Source organism: Haliotis cracherodii, unplaced genomic scaffold (assembly GCF_022045235.1).
Source record: "Haliotis cracherodii isolate W230 unplaced genomic scaffold, xgHalCrac1.p SCAF_1, whole genome shotgun sequence".
Classification (NCBI taxonomy): Eukaryota; Metazoa; Mollusca; class Gastropoda; order Lepetellida; family Haliotidae; genus Haliotis; species Haliotis cracherodii.
The window spans coordinates 43340582-43359965 of NW_027266264.1; the positions used below are offsets into that span (position 1 = coordinate 43340582).

General features: G+C 38.2%; 1 protein-coding gene across 1 annotated transcript in view; it reads right to left on the reverse strand.

Annotated features, from left to right (window-relative positions):
* LOC139478127 (ras-specific guanine nucleotide-releasing factor 2-like) overlaps positions 1 to 19384 on the reverse strand; it is a 969963-nt gene that overhangs the window by 887558 nt on the left and 63021 nt on the right. The window contains exons 7-8 of the mRNA XM_071260456.1: positions 11834 to 11910; positions 7220 to 7336 (exon numbers count right to left, since the gene is read on the reverse strand). Coding sequence (XP_071116557.1) covers positions 7220 to 7336; positions 11834 to 11910 — 194 coding nt within the window. The remainder of the gene's footprint in view (positions 1 to 7219; positions 7337 to 11833; positions 11911 to 19384) is intronic.

Here is a 19384-nt window from a genome sequence, read left to right on the forward strand (position 1 = left end):
AGACTTATTTAGTTCAAATCCTGGGGCATAAAGAGATACACCACATCCTGTTGTGGCACACCATATGGCAAAGTTTAACTGATTCTGCCAAAATTGCATTGGATTGTGGAACCAATTGTGCACCATTTTATCGCTAGTTGCCGTGAACCTGTATTTTTCAAAGATATCAGGGAATTCAACAACAAAAATTAGCACCAGAGGCACTTACTAAAATCGACTGATAAGTAATATAAGTTGATTTCATATTTAAGTTATGGTATAGTATCATTGTATATCTAATATGTATGTTACACTCCCAGGAATAACAAATGGTCAGTCTATTCAACTGCTTCATACTATCAATAACTCGGATGGTCAACTTGAAGTCGCTATCTGTGATGTAACGTATTACCCGCAGTGGACCAATATAAGTGCTGCGAGAAGAAATACTCAGACAATAATAAATAGAGAAAACTACATTATACCTGATGGGTACCTGATGAATTTTTTAAGCATTTGGGAGTTAGTCTCACACAAAATGAGTCGAATGGGATGCTGATTTTGAACTCTGGAGAAAAGCAAGTAATTTTTGCCTGGAACATAGCAGATACACTTGGACTTGCACGCGGAGTAGGATTAATATCACCCAACAAAACAGTGCATGGAGTTAAATTACCCGATTTAGTTCCCTATAAAGAGTTGTGCATCCATCTTGATCAAAGAAGCACGACGAAAATATTCAACTAGAAAGTCCTTCAACTCTACTCAGAGCTATTCCAGTCAAAGATGAAAAATATAATAGCGGTAGAACGGAATCATTTCAGATCTCAAAATTTTTGTATTAGATGTAAAACATCAACCTGTACATATAGGTGTGGAAGATGATACAAAAAATTAAAGGGAAAGGTACATTCATAAATATTCGCATGGTATGCTATCTGATAAATTTGACATTGCAAATAAGTTGGGTGAATAGTTTTCTTTTCTTGTTGATGTATATGCTTCTGAAATTGGGGATTATAATTGGATGATGAAGAATGTTCAGCTAAAGTTGGGTGAAACATTAGCTAAACATTCTTCATCATCCAATTATAATCCCCAATTTCAGAAACATAAATATCAACAAGAAAAGAAAACTATTAACTTTAATTTGGATAATGGTGAAGATTACAATGAAGTATTTCCACTACATGACCTGAATACTGCCCTAGCTCAAGCCCATGATACCGCAAGTATCGTCCCATTTCATTAACTAGCTGCATTTGCAAACACCATGGAACGCATGGTCAATAATAGTTTAGTATGTTTTTTAGAAACCAATATCTTATTACTCATATCCAATGTGGTTTCCGCAACAAATAGAAGTACTATTCAGCATTTGGTTCATTTAGAATCACCCTTTACAAATTCCATTGTGAATAACCAGCATGCTGTATCAATCTTTTTCGACCTTGAAAAACTTATGATACAACATTAAAACATGGTGTTACATTATTTATCATATTTACATATTTGTTTAAGAGGCTGTATGCCTCATGTTATATCACAGTTTTTATCTGACAGACAATTTCAAGTTCTTGTTTGATCAACCCTGTCTGATCATTATAATCAGGATAAGGGGGTTCAACAGGGCAGTTTTCACAGACCAAGATCAATTGAATACATTTCTGTCGGAAAAATAAACCCCATAAAGACCCTGAACTCTTTTTAGATGGCACTCCAATCAGGACTGTAAAAGAAGCCAAATTTTTAGGATTAATTTTCGACCATCATTTGCCTTTTTTGCCACATATTAGATATCTCAAGACAAAATGCTTGAAGGCCCTAGATTGGTAAAAGTCGTCTCAAATTCAAAGTGGGGAGGGGATCAGATAGCCTTTCTTTACTTATATACATCACTAATAAGCTCTAAACCAGACTATGGAACCATTGTCTATGCTAGAGCTGGCAAGAACAATTTAAAAACACTGGATTCAATTTACCATCCAGGATTAAGACTATGTCTTGGTGCTTTTGAAACTTCTCTGGTTGACCTTTATGTGGAGGCTGATGAACCTTCCTTAAAACAATGCCGTACTAAATTGTCTCTTCAATATATTACTAAATTACGTTTCAATCCCTCCAATCCTGCTTATGACTCCATTGTTAAACTGTTTCAGAGGAAAATAAAGCTGGTTCTTCCACCTGGAAATCGACTCAAATCTTATATTACTGCTGCAAATCTGGATCTACATATTATATCTCCTTACCATCTTTTGTCTACTCCCTGGCAGTTGGTGAGGCCGGAAGGAGACATTTCCTTGACACTATTTAAAAATTCTGACACAAATCAACTAGTATATCAACAGGAATATTTACAATTAAGAACTAAATATGACACTCACCATTCAATCTTTACTGATGGGTCCAAGGATGATGTCAAAGTAGCAAGTGTTACTGTCGTTGGAACAAAAATTATATCATCTAGATTTTCACTGCTGGGGCCAATACTATCCTTACAGCCTTTGTATTTATTCTGCATGTAAACAGTTTAGCATGTTTTCTGATTCTCTTTCTTGTCTTTAGGCACAGAATAATGTATCTCCGACTCATCCAATTAATTAGATATTTTAGAACTTTACACTGATATTTCAACTGGCCAATAAGACGTCGTCTTTTGTTGGTTACCCAGTCATATGGGCATTAAAAGTAACACAACAATGCTTATGCTGCAGCAAAGCAGCACACAACAAATCTGTGAGACCACTTCTTATCCCATACTAGTTCCTCCTCTTGAGATCGGAATTAAGACACATATAGCAGTCAACACAGATGTTAAAATTATCGCACCATTACAGCTGCTGTCTAGACCTCTTTGACAACTAGTCAAACCGGAGGTAGACCTAACACTTGCTATTTTTTTAAGAAATCAGAAACAAACCAACTCGTCTTCCAACAAGAATACATCCGATCAACATTCAAATCTGATTCTCACTGCTCTATATTTACTGATGGATCCAAGAATGGTGGCAAAACTGCTAGTTGGATCATTGGATCAAAATTTATATCATCTAGACTACCAGAGATTAGCTCAATAATCACCACTGAAAACAAGGCTATACAAACAGCAATGGAATGTATTAACCAACAAAATTAATGTGAACAATTTATCATATTCTCAGATTCATTGTCATGCCTACAGGAACTTTAATATGAGAACTCAACTCATCCACTGATTATTGATATTTGAGAACTGGAAAATACCATCTTTAGGTGGTTTCCCAGCCATGTTGGAATCATAGGTAAAACAATGGTAAAATCTTCAAATCTGAACTAACAATCAAAGTAGGTTGGATGCCCCACTTATTATGCATCAGGTTTTGGATGTAACGTCTCACGACAGGTACATAATCACTGTGATGTCACAGAGTGCTGCTTTTGCTGCAGCCATTGTGTTGCCAACAATCCCAACATGGCTGGGAAACCAACAAAAGATGATGTCGTATTGGCCATAGCCAGATCATAATGTAATTCAATGTCAAGTAGACAGGATAATGAGTATGACAAAATGATGAACTCCTTATATTTAGTTTGTTTAATGATATATTCCAGAGCTGTTAAATTGGCCTTTGATTTGGCTGTGAAAATGGAAGCATTAGCTGGTATTTAGTTCATAAAGTTCTCGATCCAGCTACAGTGTCACCAACCTTTGATCCATCTGTAAATATAGATTTGTTAGTGTCATATTCGCTTCTTAAATGATTATATTTATGTTATCATTGTAGTTGATATGTTTCAGATATCTTTAATTTAGACAAGGAAAGATCCACATGTGGCTTTACTAATTGCCTATGAGGGGAAGAAAACAAACAGAAAGAAGATATATAAGTTCAATATTGGCAGCAGAAATTAAAGGTTCAATTCTCATTCCTAGAAGTAGTAAAAGCGATGCTTTCTTATTGTAAAGATCCTCATAAAGGGGATTCAACACACAGCTATTTGCTGGGTTGGACTATTTAGAATATAATTTTGTGATGTACTGTAAAGATTGTTTAATATGGCAGTGTTTATGAGAAGGCTCATCCGCCTCAATATACAGACTGTCAATAAGAGAAGTTTGGATATTTCCAAGACAAAGACTTAGACCTTGATGATGGTTAGAATCTAACAGTTTAAGGTTACTTTTGCAGGCTCCACCATCGATGATCGAGCCATAGTCGTGTTTTGAACAGATAAGTAATCTAATGAGTTTCATTGTGCTATAGCCATTTGCTGTATACAGACTGGACAGTCTTGAGAAAAATTCCTGTCCCAATCTTCTGTTGTAAGTGTATACTCACCACTGAGCACATCTAACAGACAATTTGCAGATACCATGGTTGTACTTTTGGCATTTAAAGCATCTATAAAGATTTGGAAAGCCTTTGAAACGTAGATTTCAACATTGATGTTACAGTCATCTGCCTTTTATTACTTTGGAGCATTTTGATATTGTTTGTTGTTTTACGCCAGACTCACCACTATTTCAGCTTTATGACGGCGGTTTGTAAATAATCGAGTCATCACAAGACAATCCTGTGATTGATATCATGAGCATCGGTCTATGTAATTGGGTTGGTTGGTTTGTTGTTTTACGCTGCACTTAGCAATATTCCAGCTATATGATGGCGGTCTGAAAATAATTGAGTCTGGACTAGAAAATCCAGTGATTGTTATCATGAGTATCGATCCACGCAATTGGGATCGATGACATGCTTCAACCAAGTCACCCGATCCCGTTTGTCGCCTCTTCTGACAAGCATAGTCGCCTCTTAGGGCAAGCATGGATTGCTGCAGACCTATTTTAACCCAGACCTTCACGGGTCCATTTTGGAGATGAAAACGAAAAAATAAGTGTTTGTTTCAAATGTTTCATTGTTTTTACGGGTTGTGAATTGTTTAACATGAGTTACATGTTTATTTTTCCTTTCAGAGACAATATCTATTTGTGTCAACGATCCCAGTCTCTCACAATTCCTTTACTGGTGTTAAGGGTTCTGTGAGCAGAGACCGAAATCTTGCCTACGAGAAGCAAATTTGATGACAACAGGTTGGTCAATTGCTATCGTACATTCTGTGAGTGAAGAACGTGAATGCAATTGTTTGATTTTCGTACCTCACTTCCTATGCCATATATACCCTTTGAAAGTGCAAATGGGTAAACTTTCAGAGGTGTCTTATCACAAGGAAATGATTGACCTTAGTTGGACGGCCGTTGTCATAAAAGAGGTTTAGTTTTCTTTGAGGGGGTTTCATTGTCCATTTTGACTGTATAATGTTTCACCATCTGAGCTCCCCACTAACCATGTATTACCATAAAGAAAATGCTAAAAACAAATGGATCTCCGACTTGCAGCACAAAGGACACTCAGAGGATATACTCCAGCAGAAAAATGAACAGTTTGTGCAGAAACAACAAAACATGATCTAGGTAAAATATGTTTATTTACAACATCTTTGGAGAATTGAGGGGGCTACTTCGGTTGCCGGAGGGTCGCCAACCCTGGGTATGTTAGAGGTGAAGGATAACCTGTAGGTCATAGACCCGCGGTTAGACGGCAAGGGGAGTCACCTGTAGGTCGTGGACCCGTGGTAAGGACGGCGAGGACCTAATGGTGGGATTAGTTGCCCTGGGGTCGTGGACCCGGACATCCCTATGGACGGTTCCTGGTGTAAGATCGGCAAGCCCATGTAGATAGTGTCCTGCCGCCGTATGAAATGGGGGCTAGTCAGATCATTTTGTGCTTCCGTACTGGCGATTAAAAGCACTGAATGAGCTGAAGGCCCAAAGGAGGTTGGCAACCGAGAGCCCCAAGTAACCTTATACATAACAGAAAAGCATGGCTAATGATGTGACGTGAAAATAAAATATAAGAAGTGACGGTAGGTAAATGTAAGACATAAGCATGTACTTGTTAGTGAAGAGTGTAATTATGGTGAGAAAATAACAGGGTATGATAGACTGGATGCAGGAGTACGCATGTGACTACGTAGGTAATGAAACCTGTCGATATGACTAACGTAAACTTTTTTGTCCCTGCACAAACTAAAATAATAAATTACCATATTAATTAACCCTCCCAATTGGCCCTATGAGCCACCGCCTCCTGGGCATAAAACTCCAGGCAAATTACAAATTACAATTATACATTTTATTTTCAAGTACACTTTTGACAACAACTTGTGGAACGACTGATCTCTATTAAAAATGGGAAATACATTTAAAACAGTTGTTCACCAAGAATATTTTCATAAGGATGATGCAGATGGTCTGTGGGTACTGTATACTAATATTGCATTTTGGTGAATAGGAGTGATTCCTGGAGAAACCAACCAGACGGAATCCTTCATTGGTGATTTTGTTGTTGTTGATGAATTGTTTTCAAATGGTGAACTTATTATGTTTGGATGAAATGACTAACCTGAACAACTAGTTTTGATCATGATTATGAGCTGAGATGAGGGTAAATTATGCAGACATCTTTTGAATGAGAACAGTTTGCACGTTTGGAAGTGGATAACCACATTTGCTATACAATGCTACTGGAAACGATTTATTTAAATAAATAGAGGCTTTAAGGCTTCAAATTCCTAATTTATTTCATAAGAATATTTTCTGTCCTTTGCTCCGGTTTTGGAATACATCTACTGTTCAAAATCCATTTAAATGGAGGTTTATTAAGGGGCAGATTTTAATACACCTGTTCTGTGCCAATAAGGAAAAAATAAATCTACATACATATAGCAGTTTTCTGGAGAACAATTTTGCTCAAAGGATCTTTTCCAGGTGCAATTGTCCACATGGCTGGTTTTAGCACATTTGATGCAATATATTTTATTTGGGCACATTGTCTATAAATATTGGATATTGACCATAATGACTTCATGAATCAATTTATGATCATTTATGAATCACATAAAATGTCCGCATTCAGCTTTAAAATGGCAGCAATATTGAAAATCGTATGGGAATCTCTTGAACACATTGTCACTCTTGTTACCATTGGAGACCAAGTTTCAGCTTCATACAACATTGCTCTAGTGATTTCTTAGATGTTTACTTACACTATGGCTGATGGACATTTGTCTAGCAGGCTACAGCATAAGCTCCATTGATATCCTATAAAAATAGTTGTGGATATGAATGCTGAACAATTTAATATATAATGAACAACTAATATCACATTATGTGATGTTCACAAACATTGAGAAGGAACTCTACCTGATGCATAGGATATGTGAGAAAGGTCTCCAGAGTGCGACCCTCACATGCAGGCTTCTCTTCATAGCGGCGCAGCAAGTTGTTAAATTCTGGTCGTTGCTTGTATTCAGCTAGAACCTGCATAAGAAGGAGACATCACAGTAACATTCACATGAAGATGAATTCCTGACAGTTTTGTGTTCAACTGGGTCACTTAATTAGTAATACAGATGTGACATCTGGTGACTTCTAACAAGTCGAACTAATATATATTTATCAAAATATTACCAGACAAACAACACAGTCATCATTTGACCGTTGACTTCCATAATATTGATTTGGCTCGGCATTGAACTGGACCTATTGTACATGACTAATATTTTCATCGCCATCATTAATAATGTAAAATTATTGTCAAGACGCCAGTCCAATATTTGCCAGAAGGCAATTAAATTACCCCAAATATTCTGCTGTCCTTCAAACTATACATGTGTTCAGAGACGTCTTGCAATTGTTATGTTTCGACTTCCAAACAATTGAAACAATAATTTGTTATATGACAGAGTAATTTATATTTAAGCAATGATTGTAAATGTATAACATTGTTTCTGTTAACATTCAGTAGAAGGTCACTGCATTGTAATATAACTGTGACTAATTGTCAGGAATGTAGAACTTTTTGATGTAAGCAGTGGTGATGGAGTTATTATTTTTAGATTCACGAACTATCTGTAAACTTCCTGAATAACATAGATGGATGTCAAGCGTTATGGAAGTGAAATAGATTGTGATGTTCTGGATGTGATGACACTGGAGTGGTCTAGCACCTTATGGAAAGTGCTGGAAGTTAGTTAGATTATATAAGTGGGACGGGCGTGTGCCTGTCTCATCTCACATTTTATCACACATTTCATCTGATATTACATCAAGACCATCTTTCGTGTGATTACTTTTCACCCCGTTATTTAGCCTAGGCGTATCTCCGAAGCTTGACCACTGTGGCGGCGAGGTGATTATTATACTTGTCATTGTCATTGTCATTTCCACTGCTCTCACCTTTTATTCAAAATTCTGAATATGTACTACTACTCTATTGTGTACTGTCATCATTATTAATGTGCATTAAATTGTATTGATTTGTAACCCTAGTTAATTTTGTTATACAATTGTTAATTGTATTCCATTTGTTGGTTGGGTGTTGGTTTCACACTAACTTCTCATACATATAGATTTCTGGGTTAACATATTGTTTCAATTGGGAAATGACACGTAACAAAGTTAACCCAGAAATGTATATGCAAAATAATTCAGTGTGAAACCACAAAATAATGTTATACAATTTACAATTGTACGATAAAATTAACTAGGTTAACAAATCAATACAACTTACTGAAAAGTAAGTACAATGGTAGTACACACTGGAGTCGCAGTACAAAATTAATTGGCAGTATGAAATACAATAGCAGTAGTAACAGAAATAAAGTCAGACATGAGTATATCCACCAAGCAGCAACAGTGGTCAAGCTTCCACAATATGCCTAGTCTGGATATCCAGGGTGAAAAGATGATCTTCACAAAACAGCTAATCGGGAGGTAATGTGAGATTAGAGAGCCAAGCTGTTGCCAACTTATATAAACTTCCAGATAACACTTGACTCCAAAAGCATCAAAATGTAGTATTTTGTTTGTTTTTGCACTCGAGTTATATAACGGTGGTCTGTAAATAATCAAGCCAGGGCCAGACAATCCAATGATTGATATCATGAGCATTGATCAATGCAATTGCGATACGATGACATGCATCAACCAAGTCAGCAAGCCTGCAAAGATGTTGTTTTTACCGTTAATATTCTTGATGCCTAAATCAAATTCCTACAAAGACAAGCTTCAGCGTTTTTGTTATTCATTTTATGACGAAAAGTGCATTGTATATTTGAATCAGTGGTGGAATAGTTTGTCTGATGTCTATCAAAATTTTTAATAATAACATTGACTGAGTATGTTTTTACGCTGCTTTCAGCATATTCAAGTGATACGTTTTAACCACTAGGCTACCCCACCGCCCCTTGTGAATAATAGCAAACAGGATGATCAAAGCCTGATGCAAATTCTTGCAACAGGACAGCTCCAGCACCAATATCACTAGCATCTACTTCAAAATTAGGTGCTTGGACAAACAGGAGAATTCATGAGAATATCTTTAGTTTTCTGAATAGCGTCCTGACAATAGCTGTACCAAGCAAACTTCTTGCTTCTGCCAAGCAAATTAGGGAGTGGGGCCACCACATGTGAGACATGTTTGAAATTTTTTATGGTAGTAACCAGCCATACACAGAAATCTTATAAGTTCCCTGTTGTTTTGGGGAACATGGCATGTAATATGACCTAAAAATTGTACATGAGCCTCTGCAAATTCACAGTTCACCAAATTTACAGTCAACTTGGCTTCAGTGACACTCTCGAAGAAGGGATGGATCCCCTTCCAATGGCACAACTTTGTATTGATAAGGTCATAAAAGCTGGGACCCACTTGGCACATTCAGTGGAATCTGCCAATATCCCTTCAATGGGTCAAACTTAGTACGTTTGATTCTGTCAATGCAGTCATCAATTCCTGGTTTTGGGTAGGAGTCTGTTTTAGAAACAGCGCTCACCCGTTTCATGCCTGTACACCATCTGTAATTACAATCAGGCTTCAGTACAAGAATTCAAGGTCAACTCCAGTCACTATGACTTGGTCACTAAAACATGTCATTGTCCAGCATGTATTCAATTTCCTTTTTCAGGGCTTCACGCTTGATTTGATTTTGTAGATTTTGTTTCACAGGCACAGCATCACGAACATCCACATCATGACAAACAAAATCTGTACGATCAGGTACATCCAGAAAAAATGTGAGTAAACTTGTTAATAAACACTGACACTTGAGCCCTTTGCTCAACATCTAAGTTTCAAATCTAAAGCTTCAGCTAGCATAGTCAGCAATGCCGTCTAAATTCTCATCAGTACCATAATCCGATACAATATCTACAGGAGAAACATTGGTAGCGCACTGAGTAGGTACATTGTTATTTCTTTCATGATGATTTCTAATCATATTGACATGACAAAGCTGTCATAGGTGACAAAGTCTTTTTTCGCCAGCCTGTACAACATAGTCAAAATCCCTTTCTTATCAATAAGATATGGACCATGGTACCTAGCAGGTGTTGCTTGACAGGGATTGACAAAAACACTCTTATCACCAGGACTGAAATTTCTTTTTTCAGACTTTTCGTCATTATGAACTTTCATTTTGCTCTGGCATTCTTCCAAAGCCTGCCCCAAAATGACAAAGCATACTCCTTCAACTGTTCAAAGAGCCACGAACAGTATTGTGTCAAAGACAAAAGGACTATGCATCAACCAAGTCAGTGAGCCTGACCACCCGATCTCGTTAGTTGCCTCTTACAACAAGCATAGTCGCCTTTAAGGCAAGCACGAGTTTCGGAAGACCTATTCTACCCCGGATCTTCGCGGGTCCAGACCCCTGAACACACCCTCACAGATAACAAAAACAAATTAATTCATGTGAGTATATTTTTTCGCCGATTTTAGCAATATTCAAGCAACATCACGACGGTGACACCAGAATTATAACCATGTGGGGAATCTAACCTGGGCCTTTGGCGTGACAAGCAAACGCTTTAAGCACTAGGCTACCCCACTGCCCCCTGGAATATTTTGAAACACATGTTGAAAGTGGTCACTCATTCATTATGAAAAAATACTGGGTTTTTAAAAAAAAAATCTCCAACACTGTAATATGTACATCAACGTTACTCAAATTGTGTACAACACAATTATTGATATGTTCCATGAAATATAATACATATTCTTGGTGCATCAGTTGAGCATGTTTATTCCATGGTCACATATGTGCATTTTATAGCATGGTATTATGCTACAATGAAATATTTTTCAGCTTTGCTTTAACATGGGAAAGGGAAGCTTCAGACATGAGTTTGGATGGTTAGTACTGGGACAGCACATGATTGGGTTTGGATTAAATAAGACAAAGTCAGAACAATGGTTTTTGTGGTCAAAAACAAGGTGATCTGATTGAAAAAGTCATAACAAGGTGAGTAAGGAAAAATATATACTGTATTGCATTAATCTGCATTTCAAGAAAGTACTTGGTCAAAATTTATTATATTGCAAACATGGAAAGTATGTTAAGATGAAACTTCTTTACCAAAAGCATGTGATATTTCAGCCCAGTTGTTGTGTAGGAGATGATGTTTACAATGCAAATGATGCATTTGAGAGTATTTAATAGCATGGTCTAGTTGAACACTAGTACTAACTAAAAATATGCACTAAATTTCATGTAATAAATGCCTGAGTGGCTGATGTGGCAGACATACAAGAAATTTGATTCACACCTCTTATCATGGGTAGGAAAACACATATAAAGTTTCAGTTTTAACTACTTGGCTAATAAATAAGTCATGAATGACAAACAGGCCATAGGATAAGCTGACTTGACTTTCAGTTAGGTGAGCTGATAAAAGCTGAGCTGGTATATTGGCAATGAAGCTAATAACCTTACAAGCAATATGAAACTACCAGACATGTCTAAATAAAACACGTACCTGTAGACTGTAGTGATGATTGCGCACATATTCCTGATATATGCTCAGCATTGGTAGAAGCATGTCAAACAAATCCCCTGCAGAAAGAAGATTTGAATATAATGCTATGACACGAATCATATGAAGACTTTATGCGATAATTTACTATTGCTGATTTAATATTGCATTGAATCAATCTTGACTTCTATTGAAAATCAATCAAAAGATGCCAAAAGAAGAACAAAAAAAAGATTTGCATGAGCAAGAATATCAATATTCCTCTTGACTTATATTTAACAACAATGTGCCATACAGGATGTGACGTGTGTGTGAATATTAATAACCTTGGGATCCAGATCCATTATCAAATCATGGTTTACACATATGAAAGTTGTATAGGATCAGGAACATGCCTGAAATTGTCAGTTTTAGGTTTTCAGTACATAGTGTTTGAAATAAAGACCAACTGGCTTTTGAAACGTTCCACCCTGTTGAAGGTGGTTCTTCATCAGAGTTGATAGTTGTAAGTATTGTTGGAAAATGGTCAGTTCCACAAAGGTCATCATGAACCGACTATTCAAACTCATTCAAAATTTATGTATCTGTAAGTAAAGATCAAGAGCAGAGTATGATAGGGTGCAGTTAAGTGTTACATCCATCACGGGAGATGCATAAATTATTCAAAGCTCTGTTTCCGTCATTATTTGTATCAGTACTCTCTTATTGGGAATTATGACCCCGTGATTAGCTACTATGCTTGTCGGAAGAGGCAACTAACGGGATCGAGTGGTCAGACTCGCTGACTTGGTTGATGCATGTCATCGTATCCCAATTGTGTGGATCGATGCTCATGATGTCAATCACTGGATTGTGTGGTCCAGACTCGATTGTTTACAGACCACCGTCATATAGCTGGAATATTGCTGAGTGTAGCGTTAAACAACAAACAAACAAAATATAAACCCAATGATTATGCAGGGCTTTGGGATCTGATCATTCACAGTCTGAAGATCAGATTGGCGGACAGTTGAAGAAGGCTTTGAACAAAGTAACACTGACAGCAACAGTGTGAAGAATAGTGATAAATGGAACAGGGCAATTGATTATGCGCTGTCTCACCAGGATAGAAGAAGCTGCTGTAGCTTTATGAATACCGTATTCGACGTAATAAGCGCCCAGGGCGCTCTCAAAATTAGAAATTGGGGGCTCTTATTAGAATATCATTTTATTGGAAAAAAAACAGAGTTGAAAGATCGAAAATGGCGTAGTTTATGCTGACAGCCTGAAATGTTTATATACGACAGATATACGTTTCCATAATTTAATTGCCCATAATTGAGAGTGCATATTACACACGAGTGTGTATTATACACGAATAAATAGGTCTTGTGTACATTGATCAATCGGAAGGGGTGCTAATTGGGATTGTTCACTTGCCAATATATCAGCAAATATCGGCGTGGGAGCTTATTAGAGCGGGGCGCTTATTTCGTCGAATACGGTAGTACGAACTGTACTGACAGATGTCTAATTGATAGGTGGATAGAGGCAAGAGTAACAGCAGTATTGGGCACTGCAGCAGAGTAGGAAATAGGAAATTTACAATATACTTAGATAATAACTGAGGGTGCCACAGAGAGTCGGTACACACTCTGGGCTGTGGGAGAGAGGTCTGCTTGGTAAGAGAGTCAAACCCCTTCTCTCCTCTCTGGACCAAGGCTTATATAGCCAAGGTCACCTGACATTTAGTAAGTAATAAATATAAATGTAAACAGTAAATCATCAGTGACATACTTGCACATCCTGTTCAGGATGGCAGACGGTCGATGTACACAAAAATGGGGATTAACAAATAGGATTAGCATCTAATAAATAACATCAATTAAGTGTTTCAAGGCATATAGATGTCATGGCTCCAGGGTAATGAGCCTTTGCAATCAAATGTTCTTCAGACAATGGATGTCGTAAATCAGTCGCTATGACAACTTCCCTCCGTTACGTGAAGCTTGGACCCCAAGCTTACATGAGTCCAAATTGATATGTGTGAACTTTTTCACCAAGGAAAACAACCATGCAAATGTGATCAAAATCAGTTATATGAAATCCTTATGTAACAAATATATCCATGCAATGACGGTATGAAAGTGATCATCTAGCCAATTTGAATTAGTGCCAGTTTGAAAACTAACCAAGTGATCTTTGTAATGTGCAGTTTCACTACAAGTTAATTACCGCTTTGCACAGATTCAATAAATATATCACTGAAGGTTCTTTGAATTCAGGAGTCTGGCTTGGCGGTGCGACTCAGTACCGAATAATGATAATGATTAATGTCATAAAAAGTACAAATTAAACATCTCAGCAAATATTCTGCATAAAGAAATTTGAAACCAGGAGTCTAGCTTTACCGCGTGACTCAAACGGTACTTGTGGGTACTATTGCCCTTTTAAGTACAATGGGTGCTCTTCCCGTGTCTTTGACGGAGCTTGCCCAGATATTGTGGGTGCGATGCCCAAGAAAAAAAATCCTTAATTCCGACATCAAAATTCTGAAATGCTGAATACTGCTGTGCTGTTAATTACTTAATACTGACATACAATAAACATATGTGTAGGGGTGGCTCACCCAAGAATATCCCTAATCTGAATTCAAAGTCCTAGACAATACATTCAATTTTGTACCAAACTGTGCACATTAATTACTTGTAACAAATGACAAAATTTGTCGTTTAGATTTTTGAAATTACGAGTCGAGCTTAGAGGTGTGACTCGATAACCCTACAGCTTAGGTTTGTCTGGGCCCTAGCTGCAACTATATGTCTGGCGTGGCCTGGAGACATTTCAAAGATTCCCTACAGAATAACTTCAAAGATCTAGCTGACTAAAGATGTAATTTGGAGTATATTGCACATATACAAAACTGAATTTTGGAAAGACACATTTTGGCATTAATATACTGGCTTTGATTAAACATACCTGGTTGCACTATTCAACAGTCACACAATATATATCCTTGATTGAGTCCATGTAAGTAAACACAAATTAGTAAGTCCCAATGAGATATCTTGTACACAGTGTCCATCTTGTAGGTGCCCGTGAGACGGTTTCTGTATTGTGCAGGGTCTGCATGAAGATGGCTGTGGTCGGGTCTCTGTGGGATAGGCGTGTATACTTCTTTTCTTAGGTCATGTGCAGGAACGACATCTTGAAGGGGAAGTCTTAGCAGTGTTGCTAAGATATTCGAGCAGGGAAGGTTTGGGATCGGAGAACTTGTTCTTGATTGGAGAGGTTCTTGTTCTTTCTTCAATCTTGTTAAAGGCCATTTCTTCGTTCTTGGTGATTGGCCCCCAGGAAGGTAGTATATCCTTTTAGTAAGAGACTGTCACTTCCTACTGTTTTGTGAACCATATGCCATGCTGCAGAGAGGTACAGGAAAGGACAGACTAAGAAGTCTGTCATACCCAGATTCTCCACCAACTTATCATGGAACTGTTCTGGGTGAACAATACCTTCCAAATGACGTGCTGGTTTTCTTGGGGAATTAGTCAGCAAAGAGCCAGAGTCACAGGAGACTAATTACAATTTTATTTACAAGAACAATTAACAATTCACAATATACTTAGATAATAACTGAGGGTGCCACAGAGAGTCGGTACACACTCTGGGCTGTGGGAGAGAGGTCTGCTTGGTAAGAGAGTCAAACCCCTTCTCTCCTCTCTGGACCAAGGCTTATATAGCCAAGGTCACCTGACATTTAGTAAGTAATAAATATAAATGTAAACAGTAAATCATCAGTGACATACTTGCACATCCTGTTCAGGATGGCAGACGGTCGATGTACACAAAAATGGGGATTAACAAATAGGATTAGCATCTAATAAATAACATCAATTAAGTGTTTCAAGGCATATAGATGTCATGGCTCCAGGGTAATGAGCCTTTGCAATCAAATGTTCTTCAGACAATGGATGTCGTAAATCAGTCGCTATGACACTTATATTGCCACCAAAACTTATGATTAGATTGATAAGTTATACCGGAAATAGTAGAATGAGTGGTATTGCCTCTGCAAATTTAATTTGAAGTAGTTCTAAGTTTCTTGCTTTGTAACTATACTGAACAACAAAAGTTCCTGTGACATTGAATAAGATTTAATGCTAAGTTATGTTTTTTACCAAATCTGAAACAATTTCGGTTTGCAACAGATAAAAGATTCCTGTAAGTGTTCAAATGGTTTAATTTGCCATACTGACTTCAGAAAATGCGTGATTTAAAAAAAAAACCATGAACATGCCAAAATGTCAATTTACAAATCAATAGCGTGTGTGTCCACCTCTGGTTGCCATGCAAGCAACACACCTTCGTCTCATGGAATGGACCAGGCGACGCACAAAGTCCTGTGGGATATCTGTCCATATCTGCTGGAGCATGTTTCAAAGATCCTGGAGTGTCTGTGGAACACATGGTTGACGTTGAAGGCGCCGATCCATCTCATCCCACATGTGCTCGATTGGTGAGAGATCAGGGGAGCAAGCCGGACAGGGGATGACATTCACATTGTTTTGGGCCATGACGACGCAAAAACGGTAGAAGAACAGAGCTGATGATCTCGTCGCAGTAGCGCTGACCATTGAGATTTCAAAAGGGTCCTCTGTCTTGCTGTAATCCCACCCCATACCATAACTCTGCCATCCCCGAACCGATCTTCTTCCATGACACACTGATTGGCGTAACGTTCACCTCGACGTCGGTGCACTCGAATCAGTCTATCCCTGTGGCTGAGGTGAAAACGAGACTCGTCTGTGAAAAGAACTTGTCCCCACTGCATGGCTGTCCAGTGTATAGACGCTGTCTGCATCACTGTAGACGTGCTTACAGTGGTTTCCTGTCAAAATGGGACGTCTGGCAGGTCATCTGGCGACAATCCCTGCACACCTGAGGCGACGGCGTACAGTTTGTTAAGATATTTGTTGAAGGGCAGGGATGCTTCTTGCAGTCACTGTTGCTGGCTGGAATCAATTTCGTAGGTGTGTTGTTCAAATCAAGTTGTCTTGTCGATTATTGGTTATTGGTTACACCCCGAGGATGGTCTCTGACTGCATTCGTCTGTTGCCAACGTTGCCATAAACACCAAATGGTGTTTCTGTGGACGTTAAATTGTCTTCCAACAACATGTTGACTCGATCCTGCTTCAAGCATACCAATGGCTCGCAAACGCTCATTTTCGGACAGTCGTGGCATTTCGTAATGTTGAATAATTGCGTAATTTTGTTGTTTTTCTGAGTGGTTGTTCTCAGCACGATGCTAAACAAGGCATATGGAATCCCGTTAAAGCACATGTTTTTATACCCATTCTTGGGAAGTGAAATGCATGGGACTTTTGCATGGAATGCATGCTTTTCTGTAGCAGTTGCGTTTTTGTGACTTGATTCCATACGTGTACTACAATATTGAAAACCAAACTTTACTTGTTTGAAAATACACTAAAATATTGGGGTCACAGGAACTTTTGTTGTTGAGTATATTTTTTGCAAAACTAGTGTGGTCAGCTATGATGACGTTATTCAAACTTCAAATACTTTGTGTGCCTTCGTGGAATTAACATCACACTAAATAATTTATAAAGATATTTCCCATCAATATGACAAAATGACAATTATATATAATTTCACATACAAAGTAATGACAAATGTGAGCCCACTAGCCTAAATGACTTAGTCAACCCAAAAACGTACAGCGTGACTGATGCCATTTCTCGCAAATACGAAAACAATGGAGACCGCACCCGTTTGAAATTAGACTGACCTCCCTTTCCCAATATGAACCACTGATAAAGCGGTTTTGTGGGCATGCAGTCATGGGCATGATGTGGACGAGATGCACGTTGTGCCCGAGGTGCTTGAAAACCTGTATTTGGATGTATTATCATGGTATAACATTTATACTAAGTTATCCTATAATAATTAGATCTACATCAAGTGCTTTTATGAGTTATAATGGTGTAATATTTATACATCATTTCATATAATCATAGTTTAGCAAGTAATACTTATCATCAGGTAAAATGCATATATAAAATATCAGTAGTTTCAGTTATAGCTTTTTAGATAGATGCTAGCCTAAGGTAATGGGAGCGCATCTTCTAGACATACTATTCAATAAGACAAGAGTTACCTCTACATAGTTTAATAGATTTGAAGCTTTTAGATAAATGCTAGCCTAAGGTGTCAAGATCCCATCTCCCAGATAAAAGAAATGTCTACATAGTCTTATAGATTACCTTGAACTACTTTATTTAAGTAAATCTGTCATCACCTATATTAGAATAACATTCAGCAATAACTTAAAATTAGACTCATTAAGGATTAGCCCCAACACAAGCTCATCTATAGTGTCACCATAATCTCTTTCAAAGCATCCAGTAAACATGTCAACAAGATTAGTGCCAGTCCAACAGGATTAACAGGATTAAGTATTCCCCTCTGTCTAGCCATCCATAGCATAGGGCACAACCAATCGTGTATCAACCAATCCTATTCCTTTTTATTGTTCAAATTTTTGTTAAATACATACTGTAGCAACATGATAGAGCAGAGAAGGGGTTTGACTCTCTTACCAAGCAGACCTCTCTCCCACAACCCAGAGTGTTGTACCGACTCTCTGTGGCACCCTCAGTTATTATCTAAGTATATTGTAAATTGTTAATTGTTCTTGTAAATAAAATTGTGATTAGTCTCCTGTGACTCCGGCTCTTTGCTGACTAATTCCCCCAAGAAATCCAGCACGCCATTTGGAAGGTATTGTTCATCCAGGACAGTTCCATGATAGTATCATGACAGAATCAATGCACCTCGTTATCAGAGAGCACAACAACATTTGCTTCTGAGGGTTGCAACAACTGCATTCATTTATTATCCGTCAGTGTCAAAGGTGTCATTTGACAGCCAAAGTGTAATCGGCAGGGCATGTAATCGATATCAGACGTTTGTCTCAGCAACCCAGCAACATGCAGGTGGTCGACAGTGTTCTGCCACACAGCATGAATACAGGTTTCTCCTGATTTCAGCAAGACGTTATCACTTTGTGATTACCACCATACTCAAAAATGACCTGTGGAACGCCAGTGGTGTTAAAGTTTCTACTCAGTATGTGATCGTCTCCATGAGACTGGTCTCCAGTCACAGAGGGCATGCATTGGCATCCCACTGACCAGACAACAGAGTCACCCCTTTTGGATTGCAGTGAAGATTACGTCAATTGGACAAGACCAGGACTGGGTGTCAGTACTTTTCACAGATGAATCGAGATACTGTCAAGACTTCACAGATCGTCGTGCCGGAGAGTGGCATAGAAATGGAGAAAGAACTCAGGATTCCAACATAGCCGAACATGACCGCTATTTGGGAATCTTAATCATGATTTGGGGTGGGATCAGTAGAGCTGGAAGGGGTGGGATCAGTAGAGCTGATGTCCTATATGTCCTACAGTGGGACACGATGAAAGGTGGGCGCTACAGGGATGACATCCTTGATGTGTATGTAAGGCCGTATGCTGGTGCAATCGGACCAGACT